Source organism: Zophobas morio, unplaced genomic scaffold (assembly GCF_036711695.1).
Source record: "Zophobas morio isolate AGI-343-1 ecotype UQ-CSIRO unplaced genomic scaffold, CSIRO_AGI_Zmor_V1 ptg000108l, whole genome shotgun sequence".
Taxonomy (NCBI): Eukaryota; Metazoa; Arthropoda; class Insecta; order Coleoptera; family Tenebrionidae; genus Zophobas; species Zophobas morio.
Window position 1 is genome coordinate 2703417 of NW_026972213.1, and position 23969 is coordinate 2727385.

At 33.0% G+C, this 23969-nt stretch overlaps 2 protein-coding genes across 4 annotated transcripts in view; one reads left to right on the forward strand and one right to left on the reverse strand.

The window, feature by feature from the left end:
- The window catches only part of LOC135144785 (protein prickle-like), an 889236-nt gene that overhangs the window by 396867 nt on the left and 468400 nt on the right, over positions 1-23969 (forward strand). The gene's annotated exons all lie outside the window — the stretch shown is intronic.
- LOC135144623 (asparagine--tRNA ligase, cytoplasmic-like) lies at positions 1345-19211 on the reverse strand. 2 transcript variants are annotated; one of them, XM_064076661.1, is made up of 8 exons: positions 19051-19211; positions 3101-3442; positions 2830-3050; positions 2585-2775; positions 2428-2529; positions 2247-2375; positions 1945-2194; positions 1345-1898 (listed from the first exon to the last, which is right to left on the reverse strand). In XM_064076661.1, exons 1-8 carry the CDS (start codon positions 19169-19171, stop codon positions 1503-1505), a joined length of 1752 nt encoding a protein of 583 aa, XP_063932731.1. In that variant the 5' UTR covers positions 19172-19211; the 3' UTR covers positions 1345-1502. The 2 variants fall into 2 exon arrangements, with proteins under 2 accessions (XP_063932731.1, XP_063932732.1); XM_064076662.1 differs by lacking the exon at positions 19051-19211 and adding an exon at positions 6132-6236.

A 23969-nucleotide genomic window follows, 5' to 3' on the forward strand; every position in this document is an offset into this window, starting at 1 on the left:
ACCGCCGCTCCTGACGTGAAGGTCGCCGCATAAGCTTAGGTCGGCCAGACGCGTGTTTAAATCAGCGACACTAGTCGGCCCAAGGCTTGGCACCCAGGTAAAGTCTATTTGTTAGAAGAATTCCATAGTCTTGTAAAACCGTAACAAATAATACTTCTCAAACGTTACTATTTTTGTTTCACTTTTTCTTATTGCGGTTGAGATGAAACGTATTGCCTAGCATTTTAGGGGCGGTCCTAAAGATCTACCGGAAGGTGCGTACAAAGCAGAAGTTCACAAACAAAAGATACTGTTTTGTTGAACTTGAAAAGGAGATGTTTAATGAAATAGATGAAATGTAAATTTTAAGTTAGTGTTTAAGTTAGTGTTATGTTTAATTTTCACAATATCTTACTAATGGGAAAACGCATTAAGATTGTGCAAGTGGACGGTGGAAACTGTTTATTCGATTTTGCATTTTGCCTGCAACAAAACATAAGTGTTTGAGAACTTCTGTCAAACTTCCGATTTTACTCCTACAGGCGGAACTATGTGTTTTCTCTCTCGCATATCCGCTTAAGTTAAAATGAAATAGCGTTCTGTTGTTTTTGTTTCTCACAGCATAACGCAAAGTGTCGGTGGTGGAAAAAGAGAGGATAAGTTTTACGATATCCTGGAAAAATGATAACAATTGGAGAATACGCCGCCACTACACGTTAGCGGCGAGATTCCGGACCGTCCGAATTTCGTCGCAATATAAATAACTATGAAGACTAAATTGACACCTCAAGTCTACTATGATAACTTGCGTTATCTATCACAATAAGAGAAGGTTCCCCCAAACTTGATATCAACTGTTCTTTGAACCATTTTTCAAAATTTTCCTAGTTCATGTTATGATGATAGTCCCCAGATTTGCTATTAGCCTTAAAAATTAAAGACGCTCCTCGCTCGTCAGATAACTATGTTTTAATTTTTTTTTTAATGTTGTAAAACAGTGAAATATCAAAGATGCTTTTGAAATGTATTTCTGGCTGTACCTTGAATTTTTTAGGGGTGGAGCTTCTTGTGATTAATCCTGTATATTTTCAGTGAAAGACCCATTTCAGTTTTGAAAAATTTTCGCTTAATTTCGAGATAACATTTAGAGAAAGTGTAGAGGTGTGTAACATAAAATCTCCTTCCTGGTTAATGTCAATGCAGCTGTTTGCAGAAATCTTTTTTAAATTAAATTGTTGAAGCGCTATTTAGCTAAATTTCAAATAACTCTTTAAGTCGGGGAAATATTTAGTTGACTGACTGTACACTTAAAAGAAAGGTTCCACTCGACTTTGTATATGCATATTTATATATTAACAAAAACTCTTGTTTCTTATTTTTTATTTATTAAAATATTGTGATTTACATGCATAGCTTCTTTTGATTGCCCTGATAACACACCTATTTACTAATTTTATAGTAATGACACTTATGATTTAATAGGTTATCATTTAGCATGAATACAGTTGAGTACGTTATATTTATTAAGGTTTGCAGTGGCGCAAATAACGGGGATACAAGCAAACCTCGCGAATGTGATACCTGTTCAACAACCAACAAAGAAATCTTTCTAATCCAAGTCCGTAACCGCCATGTTGACAAGTTCCATATTTTCTTTGATCTGTGTACCAAAAGTATGGCGTAGGGTCAATATCTTCCCTCTGATACGCTTCCAACAATTCATTCAAATCGTGGATTCTCATGGATCCGCCAACAATTTCACCAACATTGGGTAACAACACGTCAACACTTTCAGTCAAACGTGAATCTTCCGGACATTTAGACATGTAGAAAGACTTAATATTGGCTGGAAAGCGGCACAGCATGATTGGTTTGTTGATCTGGTCGGTCATTTTACGTTCGGGCATTTCTGGAATATCCTATACATTTTGTTAATAAAAATTATATAGTAAGAAAAACGCTCACCTCTCCAAATTCATAAAATGAACCATCTTCTTTAGTAATATTGTTCTTTTTTAAATACTCAATGGCCTCGGGGTAGTTCATTCTTAGAAATGGTTTTTTGGGGACTTGAAAGTTCGGGTTGAGTTCGTACACAATGTCTGCATAGGGTGACTTTAAAACGCGATCTACAACGTCACAAATGAGGTCTTCTAGACGATCTAGTAGATCTTCGTATGTAATGAACGGGCATTCAGCTTCAACATGCGTATATCTACAACGTTAGTTGATAATAATTTTTTATATCGAAGTAAACCTAAACTCACTCAGCGAGGTGTCTTCTAGTTCTGCTTTGTTCAGCTCTGAAACTTTCAGCTACACAAAACACGTCACCCATAGATGGCAGACAAGTCTCTAAATAAAGTTGAGAACTTTGGGTTAAGTACGCCTCTTCGCTGTAAGAAATATGAAAATGTACATATAGCAAGGTTTAAATAACTGCATTACCCGAAGTAATCCAGTTTAAACAAAGTCGAGCCTCCTTCACACTGAGTTTGAACAATGGAAGGCGGTGTTACTTCACAATAACCGCGATCTAAATAATGATCCCTAAAAATATTTAGCTAATTAAAAATCAAAATTCACAACTTGACTATTTCTTTACCTAAATGCTTGCAGAAGAACTGATCTCATTCTCAGAACCTTAGATGTGTTTTCGCCACGTATCATAATATGTCTGTTTTCAGCTTGAACATCTGGTAATGCTTGTTCATTTAATATAGAATCAGCACCACCAGGTGGTGCCAATCCTATCAGCTGCCAATAATCGACAATTAATTCATGACCACCCGGAGCCTGAAATTCCAATTGCAATTTTATACAAAAACCCACGCTAAATTTAGAAATTACAGTTTTTCCTTCTGGTACTTCTTTAAGTGTCCCATATAACAAAATCGTGGATTCTGTCGACAGTACAACAGCGTTGTACGTTTGACAAAGGACATCAGTCAGTACGCTTTGTACAAAACCTGTGCCGTCTCTTAACGTTACGAACATCAAATTTTTTCCTTGTCTGCGAAGCCGGTGAACCCAACCATAAATCTTCACTCTTTGATTTCTGTACTCTTTTCCTGCAAGAAACAGTCGTTGAGTTTGGTATTAGCTAAAATTGTCATCTTACCTTGGCATATTTTGATCCGTTTGGCTTCTGGTAACGAATTATCCTCTGCAATAACAATCTTTTTAGCCTCTTCTAGATTCTTTGTGCGTTTGGCTGCATCGTCTTCCTCTTGTTTTGAGATATCGGCTTGTTTATGGGTTTCTTTTATCCAAACTTTCTGAATCTTTTTCAGCTGCGATTTTGAAGCGAGTTCGTATCTTTCACCTTCTTTTCCGTGTACGTAAATGGTCGGAAAAGATTCTGTACCGATATGCTGTATAGCACAAATAAGTGTTTTGAAAGGTTTCTCTTTTGTTCCTACGCCGGTTTCGTCATTACCAGATTTTTCGGAGGTGTAAAGACCTGCAATCATTTTGCACAATTACTTCATTACATTAGTTAAAAATATATTTAATCGTAATATTTGTTTAAAGTTTAAAATTAAAAAACTTCTTTTAGCTTCCAGAAAACAATGATTGAATTTTGAACAGAACTAAAACTAGCAACGCCTCTTTACTTTTTGACAAGATCTAATTTTTGAGATTTATATTTTTTTTTATATTATACTATTTCTTAGATATTTAGCAACGTAGGTAAATTTCCCAGAACCTAGTAATTTTACATTCAACGCCAAATTCAAATACAACACAATAAATTTTTTGCTCCAATGTTTCCAATTTATATAGATATTGCTGGTCAGTCGAGGTTCGTACGGCTTATTTTAATTTTATGAGCAATTTGACAATATTGATCAGTTTAGTTAAGTGTGTTGAATTAATATCATATCCATAATAGATTAAATAATCACAACATAATTCTAGCTAATCAAACTTTTTATAGGATAATCAGTTATCTATTATTGCTTAATAAGATTAAATATTTTGCCTAATGCACCAGATGTATTGATATTTTGAATGTTTGTTTGCTCGTTTATGATCATATCGTGTGTATGTAAAAACATACTGTTACGGTGGCAGGTTTCTTAAAGTCGGAGTGGGTAAACCTCAACAATTCTATTTCTTCATATTATGTACAAAGTAATTCCGGCGCAACTTGACTGAATTCGTTCACTAGACCCCTCGCTGACTGAGTCAACTGAATAATAATCGTTTCCGAAGGTGGCCTTTATTTAAACCCATAGTTCCTTCTAGATGTGCGGCGATCGGGGTCCTTCTGGAATACTAATCGCGAGTTCCGCTTCGAGGCTTTTCTGTAGCCAACGCCATCCGGCCGCGTCATCGTCGATGAGTCATCATGGCCGTACATACTAGAACCCATAGGCGTCGTACCGGGGCAACGTATGGGTTTATTTCGTAACAATACTTAATAGAGAGCCATTCCAAATCATAAACAAACTTGATGATGCGATCTCATAAAAGTAACAAAAGGATGAAGTCTGTAATTTAAAAACAATTCAGACAGAGATTTTCTTTTGTTGACCTTTACGGTAAAGTATAAACTTAAAGTCTATAGTAGTCTATAGTCTAGTATAAAGTCACTCCTAATTTTTACGTTTACGTGTATGTACAGTCTAGGATAGATAATAATGAAAAGTGTCGCTAATTGAAATTTAAATGAGGAATGAAATACTTGAAATTTCACAATGAATTCCAGTGGAAAAATTTTGAAAATCCAGAACATTTTTGAACAACATTGTTGAATCAATAAGATTGACGACTATTCCATGAATACGTTGTGTTCTTATGACTTACGATAACATTGTCTGTCTCATCTAATAAGAATCTACAGTGTTCACTGAAGCACAATGTACTGACATTACAAACACTTCTTGTTGTGCTGGGTGTGTTATTTATCGTATTATTTCCTTGGTACTCTTTGAAAAAATAAAACGTGATGTATAAGTACAATGTAGCCATCTCATTTGCGCAAATACTTATATATATTTAGTAAATTTTGCATACAACGGGTTCACATTTAACTTTTAGCAAATGTTTTTAGAAAATTAATAAGTATCATGTTTGCAAGTGGTGTTCGAACGAAGTCAACAAACATGCAAAAAGACCTTCTTAAGATTTTAGGAGCCACGTTTAAAGTATTAACTTCTTCGCATCAATTTTTATCATTTACGTATTTATTTCTGTTGTTCACTAGGAACCCTTGCTAATGGTTTTTGGTACTTTGGCGCCATTTTAGATCGATTTAAATTGATAACTACCAACTAAATTAGTAGCTGTAAGATGCTCTATAATTTTGCAGACAACGTTACAAATTAGTTTTTCCCCCTGTAAACAATGAAATGCACATGAGCTTTCTGTGGTGAAAATATTGCAAAATTGTTATGGGCTAACATCTTCTTTCTGAATAAATTTAAGTTGAAGGAATAAATTTACCAGTCGTTTTGTGTATGTTACCATCAAAAAAGTCCACACTGTTATATCTTTAACCATGTTAATTAAAATCCTCAGATTATTAATATAATTGAAATGATGTTACTTTTTCATTAAATTTTCGTTGTGTTTGCATTATTAGGGGAGGCGATAGGGTTACTCTGATGAATCTCTAATTTCGTGTTTCTTATGTGCCGATTGTCTTTATACAGAACATAATTTTACATGTATGAACGGTTATTGTACCGGTAGGTAGTAAAATTGTAATCAAAAATAATAAAAATAAGTTAATGTTTTTTTGTTTTGTTCATAATCCCTAGTAAGTAGGTACTTCATCAAAATTTAAAAATTAGTAGTTGTAAAATAACCCAGGTAAAACATGTTTAAGATACAAATAAGTTCTTAAGACACAGGTCGTTTAAGGTACAACTAAATTCTTAAAACGCAGGTAAAGAGTGCATTTAAACAGAGGTTGATTTACGTAGTCTGAAACCCAGGACATCTGGAAATCAAAAATTTCCGTTAGTCCCAGTGATTTTGAACACCAAGTTTTATTAATCTAAGTGATAATATAAGAGAAATGAATAAACAATAGTTATTGACTTCGGCCTTTCATGGGCGCCGATCTAAATATTCCTCCAACTACTTCAACAAGTTACATCCGCCCCGTATTAACATCATTTTTTGTAAAAGTACCTACTTACAGTTTTTGTCGACGTTGGACATATTGCACAGTTGCACTTAACAAACCTTCGGAAAAACCTGATGCAATATGTTTTATATCAGCTATTCACGCTGATAAAAGCACGATTCATACTTTTATTTACGTCCCCACCACGTTTCCGCTGATGTATATTTCGGGAATTTACCCGTTGCCAGTTTTTGATTAATATAAGGGGCTCACAGTGGAAAATTTTGAGGGTAGCTAAATTATGGATAGTGTTCCACTGTTAACTTCAAAGTGTACCTGCAGTACAAATCTAAGGCAAGTCTTTAAATATTGTTGTTAATACATTTTCCTTTGGGAAGTTCAGGGTGCACCTGCATACAATTTTTGGTAACGGTTTTACACGTGTTGACGTTGATGTTTATGTTTCCGGGGTATTTTTGTCTTGCAATAATGTGTAGAAGTCAAGTTTATATTAGTTATCAAGAAAAAGAATTTTATGTTGGAAATGTAATTAAATAAAAATATGAGTAACGAAAACGATTGAGTGAAGAAAAAAGGAGAATGAACAAAGCAAAATCGCAAGAAAAAGTTTTAAGTAGAACTCCAAAATTCTATACTTTTCCTCTACGTATTCCTACTGCTTCAAATCAACTTGCCCGTCGAATTATGACCGAAAAGGATTCCACTTTAGTTGTTAGTTACTTCTTTATCAATTGACTTAAAAGTGATAATCTCCAAAAGTTCAGGGCCAATTGTTGTTAAATTTTGTATTTGTATTAGGAATATCATGTTGATGGTAAAACGCTATCCAAAATTTGTTTTTGAGGTTTACAACGCATTCGTATTTTTCCCTTATTGTTGGTAGGTTACATTAATCAATGCACTGGATATATTAAACAAAACTAAAGTATGATTAATTAATGAATGCATAAAAAAGTCTCTCCCGGAAACGTTACAAGAATGACGTGTAACATCAGTATATATAAACAATTCGTCCAAATATATAAACGAACGTGATGTGAATGCTGTAGCGAAGTAAAGTGTGTTACATCACTGAATGTTGAACAGAAATGAGGTCTAGGGTTACTTATACACAAATACAGTCGAACAAATACAGAGTTTAGCTTTGTCTAGATAATCCTAACGTGGTTGGCGAAACGTGTCTACAAATATTTTGTGTTTCGAAAAATTATAAAATTTAATTTTGTGAATTTTATTTTTACTTCCTGAGCGTAAGTAAAGAAAGTATTGTAATCGAGTCGATCGGTGGGCGACTGGCTACTTTTATGTTTTCTCAACATTTCATGATCCATAGCGTATGAAAAATTAGGTCTTCTGGCTCAGTCTGTGTGCCGTCTGTTCAGATTTTTATTAGGCAGACTATTCGATGTATATCGGTTAAGAACCAATCTGTAGCTAATAAATCGTCTGAATTATCACAAATATTCATCCTACTCATGGTTTTACGATTGATAATTCAGACGATTTATTATTAGCTAAACGAATTTTGTGTTGCGATGGAAATATCACGAGTTGCGCAGCAACGAGTGGTATTTCCTGAGCGCAATACAAATTGAGTTTAACTAATAAAAGTCTGAATTATAAAAATATCCATCCTACGAATTGTATTTTGCAAGACTATTCCATGCAGTTAGTACTAAAGCACAATAATAATTATGTATAAACAATTTTCTTCTGTATTTTTAATTTACTTTCTACGAAAGAATTGCTGGCAAATGACCCCATTTTTTAATAATGTCAAAAAATTAATTTGTTTACATGATCGTAACTATGGTTTGCTAGGTTGAAAACGCCGTTTTTTGACCCAATGGGGATGCGAGCTACTGTGGCTTGCCGCGAAAAACCCACGCTACATACCAATCAGATTGGTTCTTAACCGATATGCATGAAATAGTCACAAATATTCATCCTACTCATGGTATTACTATTGATAATCTCCAAAACTACCGGACCGATTGTATTTTATATGTATGTTAGGAACACGGTGTAGATGGTAAAACGCTAACGAAATTTACCCAATCTCCCTGTCAACGTCATGACATCTCAAAAATGTTTATCATAAATTTTATAAAATAGCATAATCAGTTTTTTAATTTTTCAAAAAAGCGCGATTTTTGGCACTGCACTTCGGGGGTGAGGGAAGTCTTGTCGAAATAACTTTCGACCAATTTTTTTAAATTTATCCTGTTGCAGATCATCCTTTAGGTATTATTACATATTTGGCATTTTTTATAATTCGGTGAATTTTCATGCTTTCGCATTCTTCTAAAAACTTATTATTTGGGAGAATAAATAACGGATTCGCGATGTATGTGTGTATATATATATATATATATATATGTCTGTCCGTCTGTCTGCCGTCCCGGATTTTTATTAGACAGATAATCTCCGAAAGTACTGGGCCGATTGTTGTCAAATTTTGTATTTATATTAGGTATATCATGGAGATGGTAAAACGCTAACCAAAATTTGTCTAATCATCCCCACCACTAATGTGATAACGTCACTTCAAAATTGTACATAGTAATTGGGTTTTAAATTGTATGAAATAACATAGCCTTACACATGTAGTTTATGATTCCAAATTGAGATTTTACCGGAAACGTCAAGATTTTTGGAAAATAATCAAGATTACGAAACAACATTTTGACATTTAATTTGGAATCTACAAAACCGAATGCTTTGAAATCTTTTTACAGTTATGATAAGCACGATAAAATTTTGATCACAATATATTTACTTATCCCCTCCAAAAAATTTATGACGTCAGCTCAAAAGTATGCCAAATAAATGTTATCTAAAATGTACAGTATATGATGAGTCTGTACTTGTGATTTATCTTTCCATTCATATGTTTTGGATTTGCATATACAGGGTGACTCAAAAAAATTAATGAATGCGTCAATGTATTTTATTGATTAAATCAGAAACTACAAAAACCAAATGCTTTGAAATCTTGAAAATGTTTTAAAGTTATCATAAGCATGGTAAATTTTTGATCAAAATGGATTTACTCATTCCTCCTAAAAAATTGATGACGTCACCCCAAAATTTTGCTGACTAAATCGTATCTTAAATGTGCAAAATATGATGAGCCTGTAGTTGTCATTTATCATTCCATTCACATTTTGTGGATTTGCATATACAGAGTGACTCAAAAAAATTAATGAATGCGCGAATTTATTCTATTGATTTAATCAGGGACTACAAGACCGAATGCTTTGAAATCTTGGAGATGTTTTAAAGTTATCATAGTCATGATAAATTTTTAGTCAAAATGTATTTACTCCTCCCCCCCCTAAAAAATTGATGACGTCACCTCAAAATTTTGCTGAATATATGCTATCTTAAATGTGAAAGAAAAAAACATAATAACTCTTTGGACCAGTTTTTAATCAAAAAGTCTATAGTGAAGTTACCCATTCAGAAGGAACGCAACTGACGATTGTAAATGTTGCAAAGGTTCCAGAAAAAGAGAAATAGGTTGGATCATATTCATCCAAATCTTACCTTCTTTGTTATTTCCGCTTAACATGTCTATAGTGGTTTATAAGCACGTATAAAAAAAGTAAATTTGATTGGTTCATATGCCATAGAGTTTTTTGATATTGTGCGGAAAAGTTATAGGTGCTTTTCTGCATCTACACATAGATAGCCTGCTTTGTTCAATATACTAAAAAAATCAGTTCTCTTGTGAAAAGTCTTTCTGCCACTGTCAAGGCCTACGCTTATTTCAGTTTGTCAAAAAATTACGATATACTTAATTTACAGAGTTAGTCAGTCATATCTAATGATACTCTTAAAAAACTGATCACTCGCTTTGAAGCCAAAGACACAGCTTTTTTAACAGTACAGTATGGTTAACCTATAGTCCCTAGAAATACATAGTAACGTCATTCATTGTTGTACGAGTGGAGCAGATGCAGTTGGTAACGCAAAAAAATTCCCCTGGTTTGGAACCAAATTTTGTCCGCAGAGAGTTGACTAATAATAATTATTAAATACTCCTCAGTTTTTTTGATTAAATTTTATATTTTATTAATATTTATCTAATCAACACATTTTTGAATTTTATTCAAATTAAAAATCCAAATTTTGTGTATAAACTACAAACGTTAAATCCAACATAAAACTATTTTAAATTTCCCGTTCTGTCAAATGGGATCAGTAATTTTTTTGTTTTTGTTAAGTTTACGCCAGGTTTGCTCCACGGTGGCGATACTATATGTTTTCTAGGAGCTATAGGTTAACCTTAATGGATAGATTCTTCACAGTAGAAATTATATAAATATCTGCATGAGTGCACTTCTAGATCTCTACGATTCGTTGTCAAATTTTATATCTACTAAAAAGAAATGTTTGATTGCCATGAGAATACAGCTGTCAAAATATCAATAACTGCTGATAAAGAATATAATGAAAATAGAAGACATTAAGTTCAAAACAGAATCATACATTGCTATTAGTTATCAAATCGAAATGGAATTAAAGAAAACGGTTTGATTTACGCATCAATCAAAAACAGAAAATAATTATTTATTAATAGATTACAATATTGCACAGGTAAAATTAATTAAGCACTTAATTACATTATAATGATATGTTTATTATGTTTTTATCTGTTTGCATCTAAAATAATAAGTATTATATTGTACACTTTGCGTGGGAAGTCACTCATTTCCCATGATTGAAATTATTAATATTATTATTATTGTCAACACGAGTAAGTTCTCCACGGATGTTTTTTTCCATAAGCTACAACAAAAAAAAAACACAACTTGTTTCAGTTAGTCATTTTTAAACAAACCTGTACTCGTTCGTTATAGGATAGATCAGGATAACCCAAAACAACGCATAATTTTGTGTAGGCAGCTTCCACGGTCATGTCATAGCCTGAAATAATGCCAACGTCATCCAAAACCTGGAAGACTTCCATTGTTAAAAATTCCAATTTTTGTTAGTTCATATGAAATTACTTGTCCGGTTTCATAGGTTCCAACAACCGTTCCTTGAAGACAGAGTGTTGTATTTATTATTAAAACTTCTCTATCGACAGCTTCTTTTAGAATTTTTAGCAACTCTTTTTGATTGGACGGAAAGTTTCCAGCACCATAAGTTTGTAGTACAAGACCTTTCAGGGATTTTACAACATTTTGGAGCTGAAAGCAATTTTTCGTAAATGACTTTTTAGAAGAACTAACTAATTTACTATATCCGGAGTGAGTGTGGGATAGATACGCAAAATTCCTACATCACGGCATAGATTTGTATTTATTGCGAACTTTTCTGCCATTGGTTTCATTAGACGCGTAGAATACACTACAAAAAGAAGTAACAGTTTTGAAATCTGCTGTAGCGCACACAAAGTGTACCTTTTATGTCTACCCCAATTTCGGCCAGAACACCATAATTTGGGGATTGAAATGCATTGAGTTCATTGAGATATACCTTGGTAGAGCGGTTGGCCCTTAGCAACTTATTACCAAAAAAAATGCAAACTTCCGGAATCGCATAACAAGCGCTAAGGAGTAAAGACGACAGTACATTATTAATTGCATCGCTGCGTGCATCGAAAATAGAAATCTGCAACCAAATTGATAAATAAATACAAAGAATCTTTCATTCATAGTGAGGTTAACTTCAAAAAGACTCGTCATACCAGTATTGAAATATACATGCTGCAAATGTAACACAGAAATTGTACATAACACTAAAAAAGAGGAATATTTGTTACTAACTCCATAGAAAGAAATAGTTGAGTGAAATTCACTTATGAGATAGTGGATATGAAACACAGCTCCTATATTTAATCAAACTATTTACATTAATTAATAATTACAAATAAAAACTGAAACCTTTTTGTTTACAGAAAGAAATAATAATAGCTGAAAAACTTACTTGAGACCCTGTTATTATAACCGGTTTTCGAAGACCTTCGATCATAAATGATAGCGCCGACGCAGTAAGTGCCATAGTATCTGTTCCATTAAGGATGACAAAAGCATCGATATTGTCGTCGTCATTTTCCTTAAACAGAAGTCACGAGAAACTAATAACACTATTTAACAGATGTTTACAAAAATAAAGGTTGCTATTTTGATCCAGTCGTCGGGACCCATGTTGCTGGAATCTAAAAGAATCTCTTCTTCTTGAAACTTATATTTGACAATTGTATTTCCCATTTGCCTAAAATATAAGCAACAATATTGCAAATACATAGTGTGTTTGCTGTTATATGTATATTCACGGTAAAACGAGCTGGGCAGTACTTTCGTTGTCAGGGCAACACTTTTTCAGCAAATCGGGATCATGCAATATTGGGATGCTCTTCAGTTTGGTTAAAAATCGACCAGCAACTGGAACGTAAACTGAAAATGCCTTCTTAATTATGAATTTAAATAGTAGATTCTTGAAGATAATAAAGACTTCCTGCTGGTGTCTGGTTCGGTTTCACCCAATACTAAATACATTGAAAACATCGTCGTAGTTTCCGGAATTTCATTTTAAATACAAGGTGATTGCGAAATACATGCAAAAAAAAATGGGAAATAGCTCACAATATGATTATGTCACTGGGTAAAATTCAAAGTCCTAGGTAGTAGCAGTGTCTAGAAAAAATTATTTGAAATTAAATGTAAATTGTTGTACGCGCCGCTGGACTGTTTTGTGACCTACATAATTACTACAATGAATGGAACAGAGCCAGTCGGACTAAGAACCAAAAAAGTGACTTTATCATGCACTTTTTTAATCGCAACGTGAAAAACACGAAAAGGGTCAGTTAGCATCGAGCGGTCCGTGAAATCGGTTTATGGTGGAGTTTTCCCATGCAGATTGTGTCGATATGGGTAATTGGTGTGCGCGAAAATTTGCATCAGTGGTACAGCAACTCCGAGATCATGGTACCTTCAACTTCAAACTCACGATCGTGGCCGTGATAGGACAGAAAGAAGAAGTTGGATTTTCCCAGCTTGTAGTGCATCCTACATTAAAAGAATACGGCCACATCCATACCATGTTGACAAAGTACAGAGTTTGGAGCCCGCTGATTGTCCACGTTGTGTAACTCACTTTTTATCCGATCAAACTCCACATAGTCGTCAACAAGTACGATTGCAAGAGACGGTTTTCGATAAATGTGTATCGGTTGGATGAAACAGTTTGTTTGTGGAAATCAACAGTGTCCAGAAATTATCGAAGAGCTTCAACAAGTGGAAGTGGCAGCCGCTACTCCGGTGTTTTTTTACCTATCAACAAACGTCTTGCGACGCTCTGACGCCTGTATTGCTAGTCAAGGACAACATTTTCAACATTTCTTGTAAAAAGGTAGTAGCATTCTAAGTTCCTCTTATTTCTGTTCCAATAAACAATCTAAAATCGTTGTGACAAGGACCAAACATCCGTCAGAATCAAAATTACCAAAAAACTTTCACACTGACCTTTAACGATGAATGAGTAAATGAATGAACGAATGATAAGCAGCAAAAAGTCGGTTTTACTTTTAATTGAAACTGAAAGTGTTTAGGTCGTTTTTATTCGAACGTTTTTCCAACTCTGTTTACAAGGTGGCTCAGTGCCTTCGTATCGAGGGTGGTTCATGGGGGTTTTGCCCCATTCGATTTTTAATTTATTTTTTCTATATTTCGGCTCTACTAGGGTGGGGGATGCCGTGGTTAAAATATTTGCACTTATTTCGCAGTCACCCTGTATACTGAAATCTGCAATCAAGTCAGAATCTAAGTAAACCTGCATTCTGCTACCGCATCACAGCTCGTTTAATGCCGATTTCTCGTTTCAATAGATTCTGACTTTTCGCGAGTTATTTACCTCAGTCGTGGATTTTTTAGGATTATAAATGGTATCAAAAGAAAGCTGACACTTTTCCCCAGGGGACCTCCTATCTCAGAATGCAAACAACTTCAGCACTTCGTCAAAAAATGCATCAATGTGCCGGTTAAAATGTGATGTAAAAGTTGTTCAACTTTATAATTTTTTTTTTGTAAAAACTGCATACTAGATATGAATATAAATATGGAGGTCCCCTGGACTGAAGTTTGTTAATTCGAAATATATTTTTTTTAAAGCGATATAGGTATCTCGTATTTTTAAAATGCAACTCCGAAAACCGCGACGATATTTTCAATGTATTTAGTATAGGGCTAAACCGAACCGGACGCCAGCCTTAAGATATCAAACAATTTATTTGCACGGAATAAAGAAACATTGGAAACTTATCGGTGATGCTCCAGACGCAAAGACTAATATAAAAAGTATATTAGTGTTTATAGATTAAATACGCATCAGGAACCTTAACAAAATGTAGTTTCATAATAATTTCAGTAAAACACTTAAAAACTTAAGTATGAAAGTACAAAAAATACCATACGAAAAAGAGTTGTCTTAAAATTCGCGTGTTAAAACAATTTTATGTACCTATAAAACATGCGTACTAAAAAGTAGTAAAGTAAAAAGCTTTGTTTTTGTTAGTTATTATCTCAAGAAAATAGTAACCACAAGGCTAGCCAACGGGGTAAAGTCCCTAACCATTAACAAAACCTCAAGTGGATCGCAAAAAAAGTGATGAAATTCCATTTTCCTTGTATAAAGTTGATTTTATAAGTTATGCGTACTTAGTTTCTAGGTATTTTGTATGAAATCTTGTTTTATTTAGATAAGATAAGTAGATATCCAATTTTTCATAAGCTCAAGAGTACATTAAATAATTTTATGCCAAAATAGTGTTTGGTTTTCTGATTCTAGAAAACTTTCTCCGAATTAATATAATATTTATCGTCAGGAATATATAGTTTGTGGTCGAGTAGTCCGATAATAGCCTTTTCACACATTAAAATTTGTTTATAATCTTTTTGGAGGATTCGCCAATGCCCCACTAGATGGTCTTTATAGTGTTATAGCTTAGAGCAGCATCCGATATAACGGGTGTAGAATCGTTTTTTGAAACATAGGGATTTTACATGTAAAAACAGAAATTTGAAAATATTGCTCCCCTGATTAATTTATGCCAACACGTTAAAAACAAAAGTTATAAATAGAGCTCGACGGTTGAAATTTACGCGCTTCGTATTAACTCCTTCCACTGCAGACCAGTGGCTCGCAGCCGATGTTACGTGTCGTAAAGAAAATTATGAGAAAAATAATGTTAACTGAACGTCAGTTAATGATTTTAAAATCCATATTCATGACATAATATAAATAATAATGATAATTTTAATAATTTTCAAGTGTTGGTCTCGTTGAAAATAAAACTGTTTGTGTAAATTATCAAAAATAATACCAATTAGAAAGCGAGCAGCGGACAAACCAAGGTTGCGGTCGGCCTGCACTGCTCGCTGGTAGGGGGGATAAATAAATTTCGACCACCAAGCTCTAGATAACGAATAAAAATCTGTATCTAAAGCATTCTTTATTCTTTTTGTAACACCTTATGGTATTGAAATAAAAATAAAAAAAGGATTAATGATTTGTGATAACATAGTACTAGCCATAACTCGTGTCAATCAAATAAAATTCATTACTATGACATTTTGGCTATATAGTTTAGATTAATTACTGTAATTTTAGGTTCAACAAAAACTTTAAAACATGCTTTATTTGCAACCACAATCAGTAGACTAACTTAGATTAAATGTTCAAACGCAAAAACAATAAAATAGTAAAAATAAAAGTTAGCAACATCTATGACACAAGCTTTTTGTTACTGTCCATCATTTCTAACACAACAAATCGACGATATATCGGGTATGATTTCTGAAGTTTTGTAAGCTGAAAACAGTGTTGAAAACCGTGTTCTGAAATTTCCTTTATTAATTAAGATATTGATTTTTAAAAATACGTTATGCAAAAATTTCACTAAAATTAAAAGAAAAATATGATCCCAAACAGTTTTTAACGAAATTGCCCTTGCGTTATATAAAGAAAGTTGTGAACAATATATATTTAAAATTTTAGGTCTGTTAATAGCGGAGATATAGCATTACCTAGAAAAATTTTAACTTTAGTTTTCAGATAATGCCATCATGATTGGCGAAAGGCGTCGACAAATATTTTGTGTGGTATCGGTGTTTGGGAAATAAATATTATAAACATTATAGCGCACCGAGCAATAAAAATAGATTCCATGTATTATGAGACATATGGTGAACTTCAAAAGTTTATGTTGAAAACGAGTAAATTAGTATAGCCCAAAATCGTCCTCCAGGCTAATAGTTGATTTTATATTAGCAAATACTTTGGTGTTTTTGTAAATGAGACCAAAAATTCTAAGAGATTTACTAATGATATTATTAATATTAATATGAGACAAACGAGAGTGTGCTGTCAAAAACTGTGCCTAAATCTTTAATATCCGTAATTCGATTTAATATAATTCCTCTTGTATGGCAAGAATACAGAATCCGAAGTACTTTTCCAATAGAAGACAATACACAACATTTTAATATATTTAAAGAAAGTCTGTTTTTCAGACACCGTTCAACCAGACGACCGAGCCAAATTTGTGGTGCTTCGTAAATATGAATACCTCTAATTTCATCATAAAATTAATGGTCGCCACCATATTCTGTGCACTTTAATACTTCCGGCAAATCATTAACAAAAATAATAACAACACCATTGGTTTTAGACTAGACTCCTGAGGTACGCTTGAGACTGGTGTAAACCAATCGGAAGCGAAATTATGATATCGAACAAACTAATTAGGTTTAGATAAAAAAGAATGCACTAATAAGATGCATTCAGAAAAACCAAATGTCCTAGACATTTTGAGAAGAAGGGAATGATTTACATTCACTAGCACGAAAAACGGACCACCTAATATTTTTCTGAATACAGTACTTCCAACAAGAATAAATAGACAATTTAATTCGTGGGTTGCCCACGAAAATGGTAACAATCTTACAGGCTCCTGGGTGAAACACATCTTATTGACGTCCTTAAACAGTGTGTTGATGCTCATTGTTTTTGCATTTTTTTTTAACTTTTTTTCAGCTTTGTGTGTTGAATTTTTATGATTTTCTATTAAAATCTATTTTTAGTTCTTTTAGACAAAAATATTACTATAGATTTTGCATAACCTCAAAGTATTGCAGCCGAAATCCAACTTTATTTTACGTATTTATGGTTCTTTCCTCTAAAAAAAATTAGAGTGGTCCGTTTTTCGTGCCAGAAGTGTATATGGTCAAAAGCTTTTAGTATATTATATTATATCTACTTAACCAGAACTATCAACTATTTCAGAAGAATATTGCATAAAATACGCTCAATTTGGGATTGTCCTTTTTATTTCAATGAAACTGTGGTGGTTAGGGAAGATTATGTGTTTAATGGATCCATAGATTTGCGTGTGTAGAAGACATTAAAATATTGTTGCAATATTACATAACGGAGAAATTGATCTCTGATACTTAGGGCCGGTTGCATAAACGCAAATCAAATTTAATCTCTGATTAACTCCATAGTAACGATTGTTATTTTCATAGTTACAATTGTTCTTAATCAGAGATTAAATTTGATTTGCGTTTATGCAATCGGCCCTTAGTATTATAACTATCAGCCGCTCCTTATTAGTTCCCGATCGTAAGCTGAGAAAGTACTATAATCGAGGCCATCGAGTGCCTGGCTACTTTCATGTGTTCTAGACGTTTCATAACTATACTAAAAATTGGATCTCTCGTTTCCGACTATTTGTCTGCCGTCTGTCCGTTGTTTTTACATATTTCGTTTTGGTCCATTTTAGGTAAATTACACTAAATCCTACACCCTACATAATAATAATAAATAATAAGTGCCGCTAAAACATCAATAGATGTGGGATTCTGTCAGCATGTGTTCTTTGGTGATGCACACTTTGACTGAGCGGGAATCGTCAATTTATACGTTGATTAGGTAAAGTTTACATATTGTCCATTCTGAACACATTTACTGAGCAAATTAGCCAATGCATACATTGACGAAATGAACACTTTGACTCAAACATATGCACAATCACTTAAAAAGAAACTGGAAATCCCATCTGATCGAGCTGTCACCGAATTTTTACTTAGCAAATTTTTAAAATATTACTAAAAAGAACATGATTCTTGTTGTTAAAATCTAACTGAACATGAACACTGCCTAAATACACTGACCCGTAAAGAAAATCGCCTACCGTGAAATACACTGCCAGACAAAAAAAAAACGGACACTTGAACTTTACTCTAATGTTTCTTGTTATAACGTTTTTTAATTTACTTCTGTTTCCACATGTTTTAGAATAAAGTTATGTTTTCTGTTAATGAATACATAATATTTTGTTTCTTGGAATATTTTTTACAAAAGTTGGAGCAATTGGAGGTAATCACAAAAATTTCAAGTGTCCGGTTTTTTTGTCCGGCAGTGTATTTTGCAAGACCACTTTAAAATTATATTTTAACTAGTGAATGTATTTATTTGTCTCTTTTTTAGCTATTTTGTATACTCTGTGTCAACAGTGAATACTTTTTTAAATAAAAAATAATCACTAGCTAAATTCATAACTTTTGAAGCGTTTTTGTAAAACATTTTAGGGCAAACGTGTTTTTTGCCAGTCATTATAGTTAGAAAAAGTATCCGCAGCTTTATCAGTTAACGATAACTGATTCTAAGAAAATAGTATCAGTTAAAAAAAAACAGTCGCAAAAGACACCATGGATAATATCATGTGATCTAAGCTTACTTTATTGTTAATTAAAGTGAGTATTTACGAGCAAATTCTGCACATTCTTCTTGCATAAATTAATTCAAAAATCCCAACAAAATGTGTACGAATATTATTTGGGCAGATGTATTTTATCAGTCCTTTAATAACTAAAATCAATTGATAGTAAGCATTTAGTTAACTTAAAGACTCCATCTGCCAGTACTTATGTATATAAAAATGTTATAGAAAAACTTACCACCATTTTCGTTTGTTTTGGCTCCAATGGTACCTCCCATGTGTATCATTAAGACTTCCTTAATACGTGGTTTAATTTCTTCACGGGACATTTTTTTTACTGTAGTTTCCTCGTTGCACATTTAGTAGTCGCCACGATAGTGACCAAAAAATTAATAATTCACTGCAAATAATAGATTATGAACACTCCACTTGAAAGTCTGGAAATTCCAGTGATGCTGATTTAACTTTATCATTAGCTGACGTATTGTTTTACAGCAGTTATGTGGGGGAATAACTAACAATTGTTTGTAAGTCGTGATTTATGATTCATGTAAGGTAATTTTAAGTATATTCAAAGCAAAAACTGACACTAATAACGTGAAAGAAAACTTCATGTGTATTTTATTATTCTCTTGGAAACGTTGGTCCCCAAACTCATAGCGATCGAAGTAAATTTATAAAAATCATGAAAATGATCATATCTATTTATAGAAATTTTTTTTTGTAATAAACGACTCCACACCAATGTATCCATAGATTTAAGAGTAACGAACATTTCCAACATAGTCAGGAACACATTTATTAGGAAGGAAAATGATTAAAAATTCAAAAGAAAAATTGTTGTTGAATAATAAAAACAAACCACATTTTAAACTACTTGTCTTACAAGTGAGCTTTTCAAAAACAACAATTATTATGGGATAGATAAATTCGAACCCATTTACATGAAAACAAAGTTTTAATTTGACGGATTGGGTGATTTAATTTAAAAAGTTACAGAACCAGGAACTGACTTTTACCAAAGTTTTAAAATTACGGCACTTCATGGAACTTTTCTCAAGCAATCACTCTATATCATGACCACACAATTAGATTTAACAATAGGTTACATGGAGTTATTGTGAAAATCGGCACTAGAACCGACAACACGATATTTAACTGTTTGTTTCAAAGATTATATTGTTACATTGTGAAACTCTAGATGATTATTATTTATTATGCGTATAACTATGATTAGTGTATAACTTAGTCGGATTTGCACTCTGCAGTTTGAAAAATTAACCGGTATAAGTCTCCTACAGTTTATTCTGTTTTTCAAAGACATAATATGACAGTGATCCGTGCATACGAACATTTTGCAAAAGTGTTGCTCATAACGAGTGTTTAAGAAGCTTATATTCACGACTAAATTAATACATATGAAGATCAGTGAACTGTGAACTGTTAAAGTTATAATTATATGGTTTCCTTCTCATATTAAGAGACAGACAACCTACCAGAAATATGACATTTTCTTAATAATTATTGTGGAATTACCCGAGACGTGATCACACCTGTTGTTGATATACGAGCATATCTATAGTCATTCTGATTAGGATGAAAATTGCAATAATTGTAATATCTCTATGAGCCAAGCTTAGAGCGATATTGGAAACAAACGCAAATTAAGTAAGCTTTGTATTATATTTTATTTATTGTTCTAATAAATTTTAAAGTTTAGATAACCCTAAACCCGGGCTTTAAGAAGGTCTATTTGCTTTTCTTTCAAAATTTTGAACAAAAATGTACTCTAGTAATTTTAAAACGTGTCAGTTTTTCTTCTGTCTCTGCTCTTTTTTATAACTACAAATAATATTTCTAAAACAATCAATTTATACTTACTTAAACTAATTATTTGCATAATTTCATGGACTTTTCAGAAAAAAAAAGTGCTTTTCCGTAGGTTTCTTTGCGAACTCATCTTCTAAAGAAACTAATCATCTGGAAATGTACCTACATTGCGTGCCTTGGTAATTTTGATTTATAATCCTTCACTTCCTTTTTTCCCGCTGACGATCCGTATCCGCAGAAGAACGTCTAGAGCTAACGAATAATTCATAGCTATAATTATTCGAATGCAGCAAAATATTTATCTGACACAATTGTGATGAATGTTCAGAAACAGCAGGGAACTTTATGCCTGAGTACGTGAACTAGCATTGTTGACTCGGTGTTTCCTGAATATTTCAAACGGTAATTATCTTCAGCAAATGAATATCTATTATTAACGGAGAAAGGTTAGTGTATGCATAATTGGAAAGGCGTCTCTTTACATAATATGAGTCTCAGTATCTTATTTTGCGTTGCCCAATTATCTGTCAACGGTAAACTTTATAAATTTATCAACACTAATTAAATTTAATCAAGAGTTTGTTGCTTCGGCAAAGTCATTGATGAGCGTCGCCACGGCGAGGATGAACCTTGTAAAAGCTAAAGATATCTCTATGCTCAATCGGATAGAATAACATGACGTGTCCAAACAGAAGAAAAGAAAATGTTACCAAGTGCAACAACGTATGTAATTACTGCGACTTGTCTGTGAGGATTAATGAGATCTATCTATAATCATATGTAATTTTATTGCAAGATGGATTATAAATGCTGCTACAAGAATTCTTTCTTACCCTGTGACGCATTTTCTGCTGCTAATTATGTATATTAACTGACTTCAAAATAAAATGTCGATAATCTCCTGAAATGTTCACTGTAACGTTCAAAATGCAATTCAGTCTTTCATCTGGAACCGTGTACCATGTAATTTCAAAAGTTTATGCAGACCTAATTACCACATTAAAATTGGGGTAATTACAGTTTTTATTTGTCGAGTTTATGCTAATTATGGTAATTGGAGACGGTGCGCTTAGTTGGACGAATTCTCAAGAAAGTTTATCGTTGGATAATATCGCTGAAAGGAAATAATACTACTTGCATTTTCATGCTATCGCGTAAAGTGCCCATGCTTACAAGTGCTTTGCAACTACTTACATTATCCTTTGTAATTCCAATTTTCAATCAAGATCGCATCTAAAACGAAATTTTAACTAAAGTTTGTCCCATGATTCCTACCATAAATTTAATGACGGTATCTAAAAATGGTGCTAAGTTCAGCTGAAATTTCTACTGCAATTTGCCTTATCTATTTTATTGATTTTAAATTTTAATATGAGTTATGGTCAAAAAAGCCAACATCGTCGTGATATATCGCTACGACACTAATTTTTATCTGTTGATTACATAACATCGACAAAAATTTATCCATTTATCTCAACAAAAAACTGATGACGTCATCCCAGAAAATGATTAAATAAATATTTATTGTGATATGTGGGCAACCAATAATTCACATCGCATGATAGATTTTACTACCTACCATACTGAAACAGCAAATTCTTATTAAAAATACAGTGTATTTTTTTTTAATAACACCCTGACATGCACGTTAACAACTGACATGTTGATCATGCGCCAGAGTACGAGGCAAATGCTAAACTTTTTAAATTCGTTTTTATTTTTTAATCACCCAAATGGATGCTTTGTTAAGTTTTTGCATAAAATAAAAAGACTGAGCACACTTGACTTGCAAACGAATGATACATTTGCATAATTTCTCATTAGTACTAATGAAGGAATTATACGCTTTATCGAACACGCCACGCTAAGAAATAAAAAGTTTTATTGATTGCTGGTTATTCATATTGTCGTAACGACAAATCAGTTTCCACTTGAAGTAATCTGGCCACAAAAGACATATTTTTAATACAGGCAGTTTCAATTGTGACGATTCATTTTATCGGTTGTATTGAAGACAAAACGGATACGTATAAATATACTGTCTGTCTGTTTTATTAACCCTAACTCACCAATTAATTTCATTCCACATAAAACGCGTAGTTTCTTTATTAAATTATTTCTTAATGATGACTTTTCCATTTTTATTGCTCAAACCATTTCTATGCGCGGCTGTTAATGAAATAAAAAATGATTTATTTCAATCAGTGGGCGGACTAGACGTATTCTCAAAGTCATCGTATTATGAAGACAACATTATTATCATGAGATGTTATTCTTGTGTTCACTTGCGCATATGTATGGATCAAGTTAATGACCTAAGATACTCGAACATTTTTTATGCATGATGATTTAAGTCGTAACATTTTGCATATCTTCTTTAAACTAGTTATATTGAGAATTTTACGTTCTTGAATTTACTTAAATATTTGCCAACATTTTACCGACAGGATATCTGACTGACAGTGACACGGTGGTCCAACAGAAAAAGTACGAGTTCACATATCGGATTGACTTTGACAAAGGAGTAATTAGCGAGCATATTTTTCTCTAAAAAGTGGTGCTTTGTTGAGATGGCATACCAAGTATATTTCACATGAAACACTTGGAGATCAAGATTGCTAATTGACAACAGGTTCAATTGTAATTACCGGTTTTAAACGATTAGTTCCCAAACGATTTTTGCAAAAAAGTTATTGCACTAGGCTATTGAGCGAAATTGTAACAATTAAAAGTTTTATAAACCCAATTACTCGTCGGGGAGGTTTAGAAACGCTAATAGTTCTTCCACAGAGAACGTGAAATGCAGTAAATTTACTGTTTTTAAATTCTGCATATGTAGGTGGTATGTACTCAGAAATTGTTCCAACGGTTTGGCGACAGACGACTATTATTTCTTGTGAGTTACTAAAAAAAACAAAGCTTTTGCATGGCACACCCTAAATTTCGTAACATTTTCCACCTTACGTGTTTGATGCTAAAATTTTGTAGGAATTATTATAAAAATAAAAAAAAGTTGTAAAATACAGGACGTCTTTTTTGAAGTTCATCACCCTAGAGTCATACGTCTAAAGTTAAACGAAATTACTCGTAGTAGTATTAGTAAATTAGTTGGGTAGAATTGGAAGAAAATGTGTTAATTCGTCTACCATAAACGAAAAAAATCTTAAAAACCCATATTTAGTGGATATCCTGATTACAGAGAGTTTTAAATACTTTTGCCAATTATTACATACACAAAATCGTATATTAATATAGATTGTGCTACGTATTTTCATCCGTACACTCTTCTTTATTTAACTAGGTAGTAGTGCAACGTACTTGTTTCCA

What these genes read in the sequence shown, in the direction of transcription:
- LOC135144623 (XM_064076661.1), bottom strand. Translation starts at nt 19,171, where the DNA reads ATGTGCAACGAGGAAACTACAGTAAAAAAAATGTCCCGTGAAGAAATT. An exon ending in CAAAACAAACGAAAATGGTG is followed by an intron (nt 3,443 to 19,050) that starts GTAAGTTTTTCT and finishes AAATGATTGCAG; the next exon opens with GTCTTTACACCTCCGAAAAA. An exon ending in CATTTTATGAATTTGGAGAG is followed by an intron (nt 1,899 to 1,944) that starts GTGAGCGTTTTT and finishes CAAAATGTATAG; the next exon opens with GATATTCCAGAAATGCCCGA.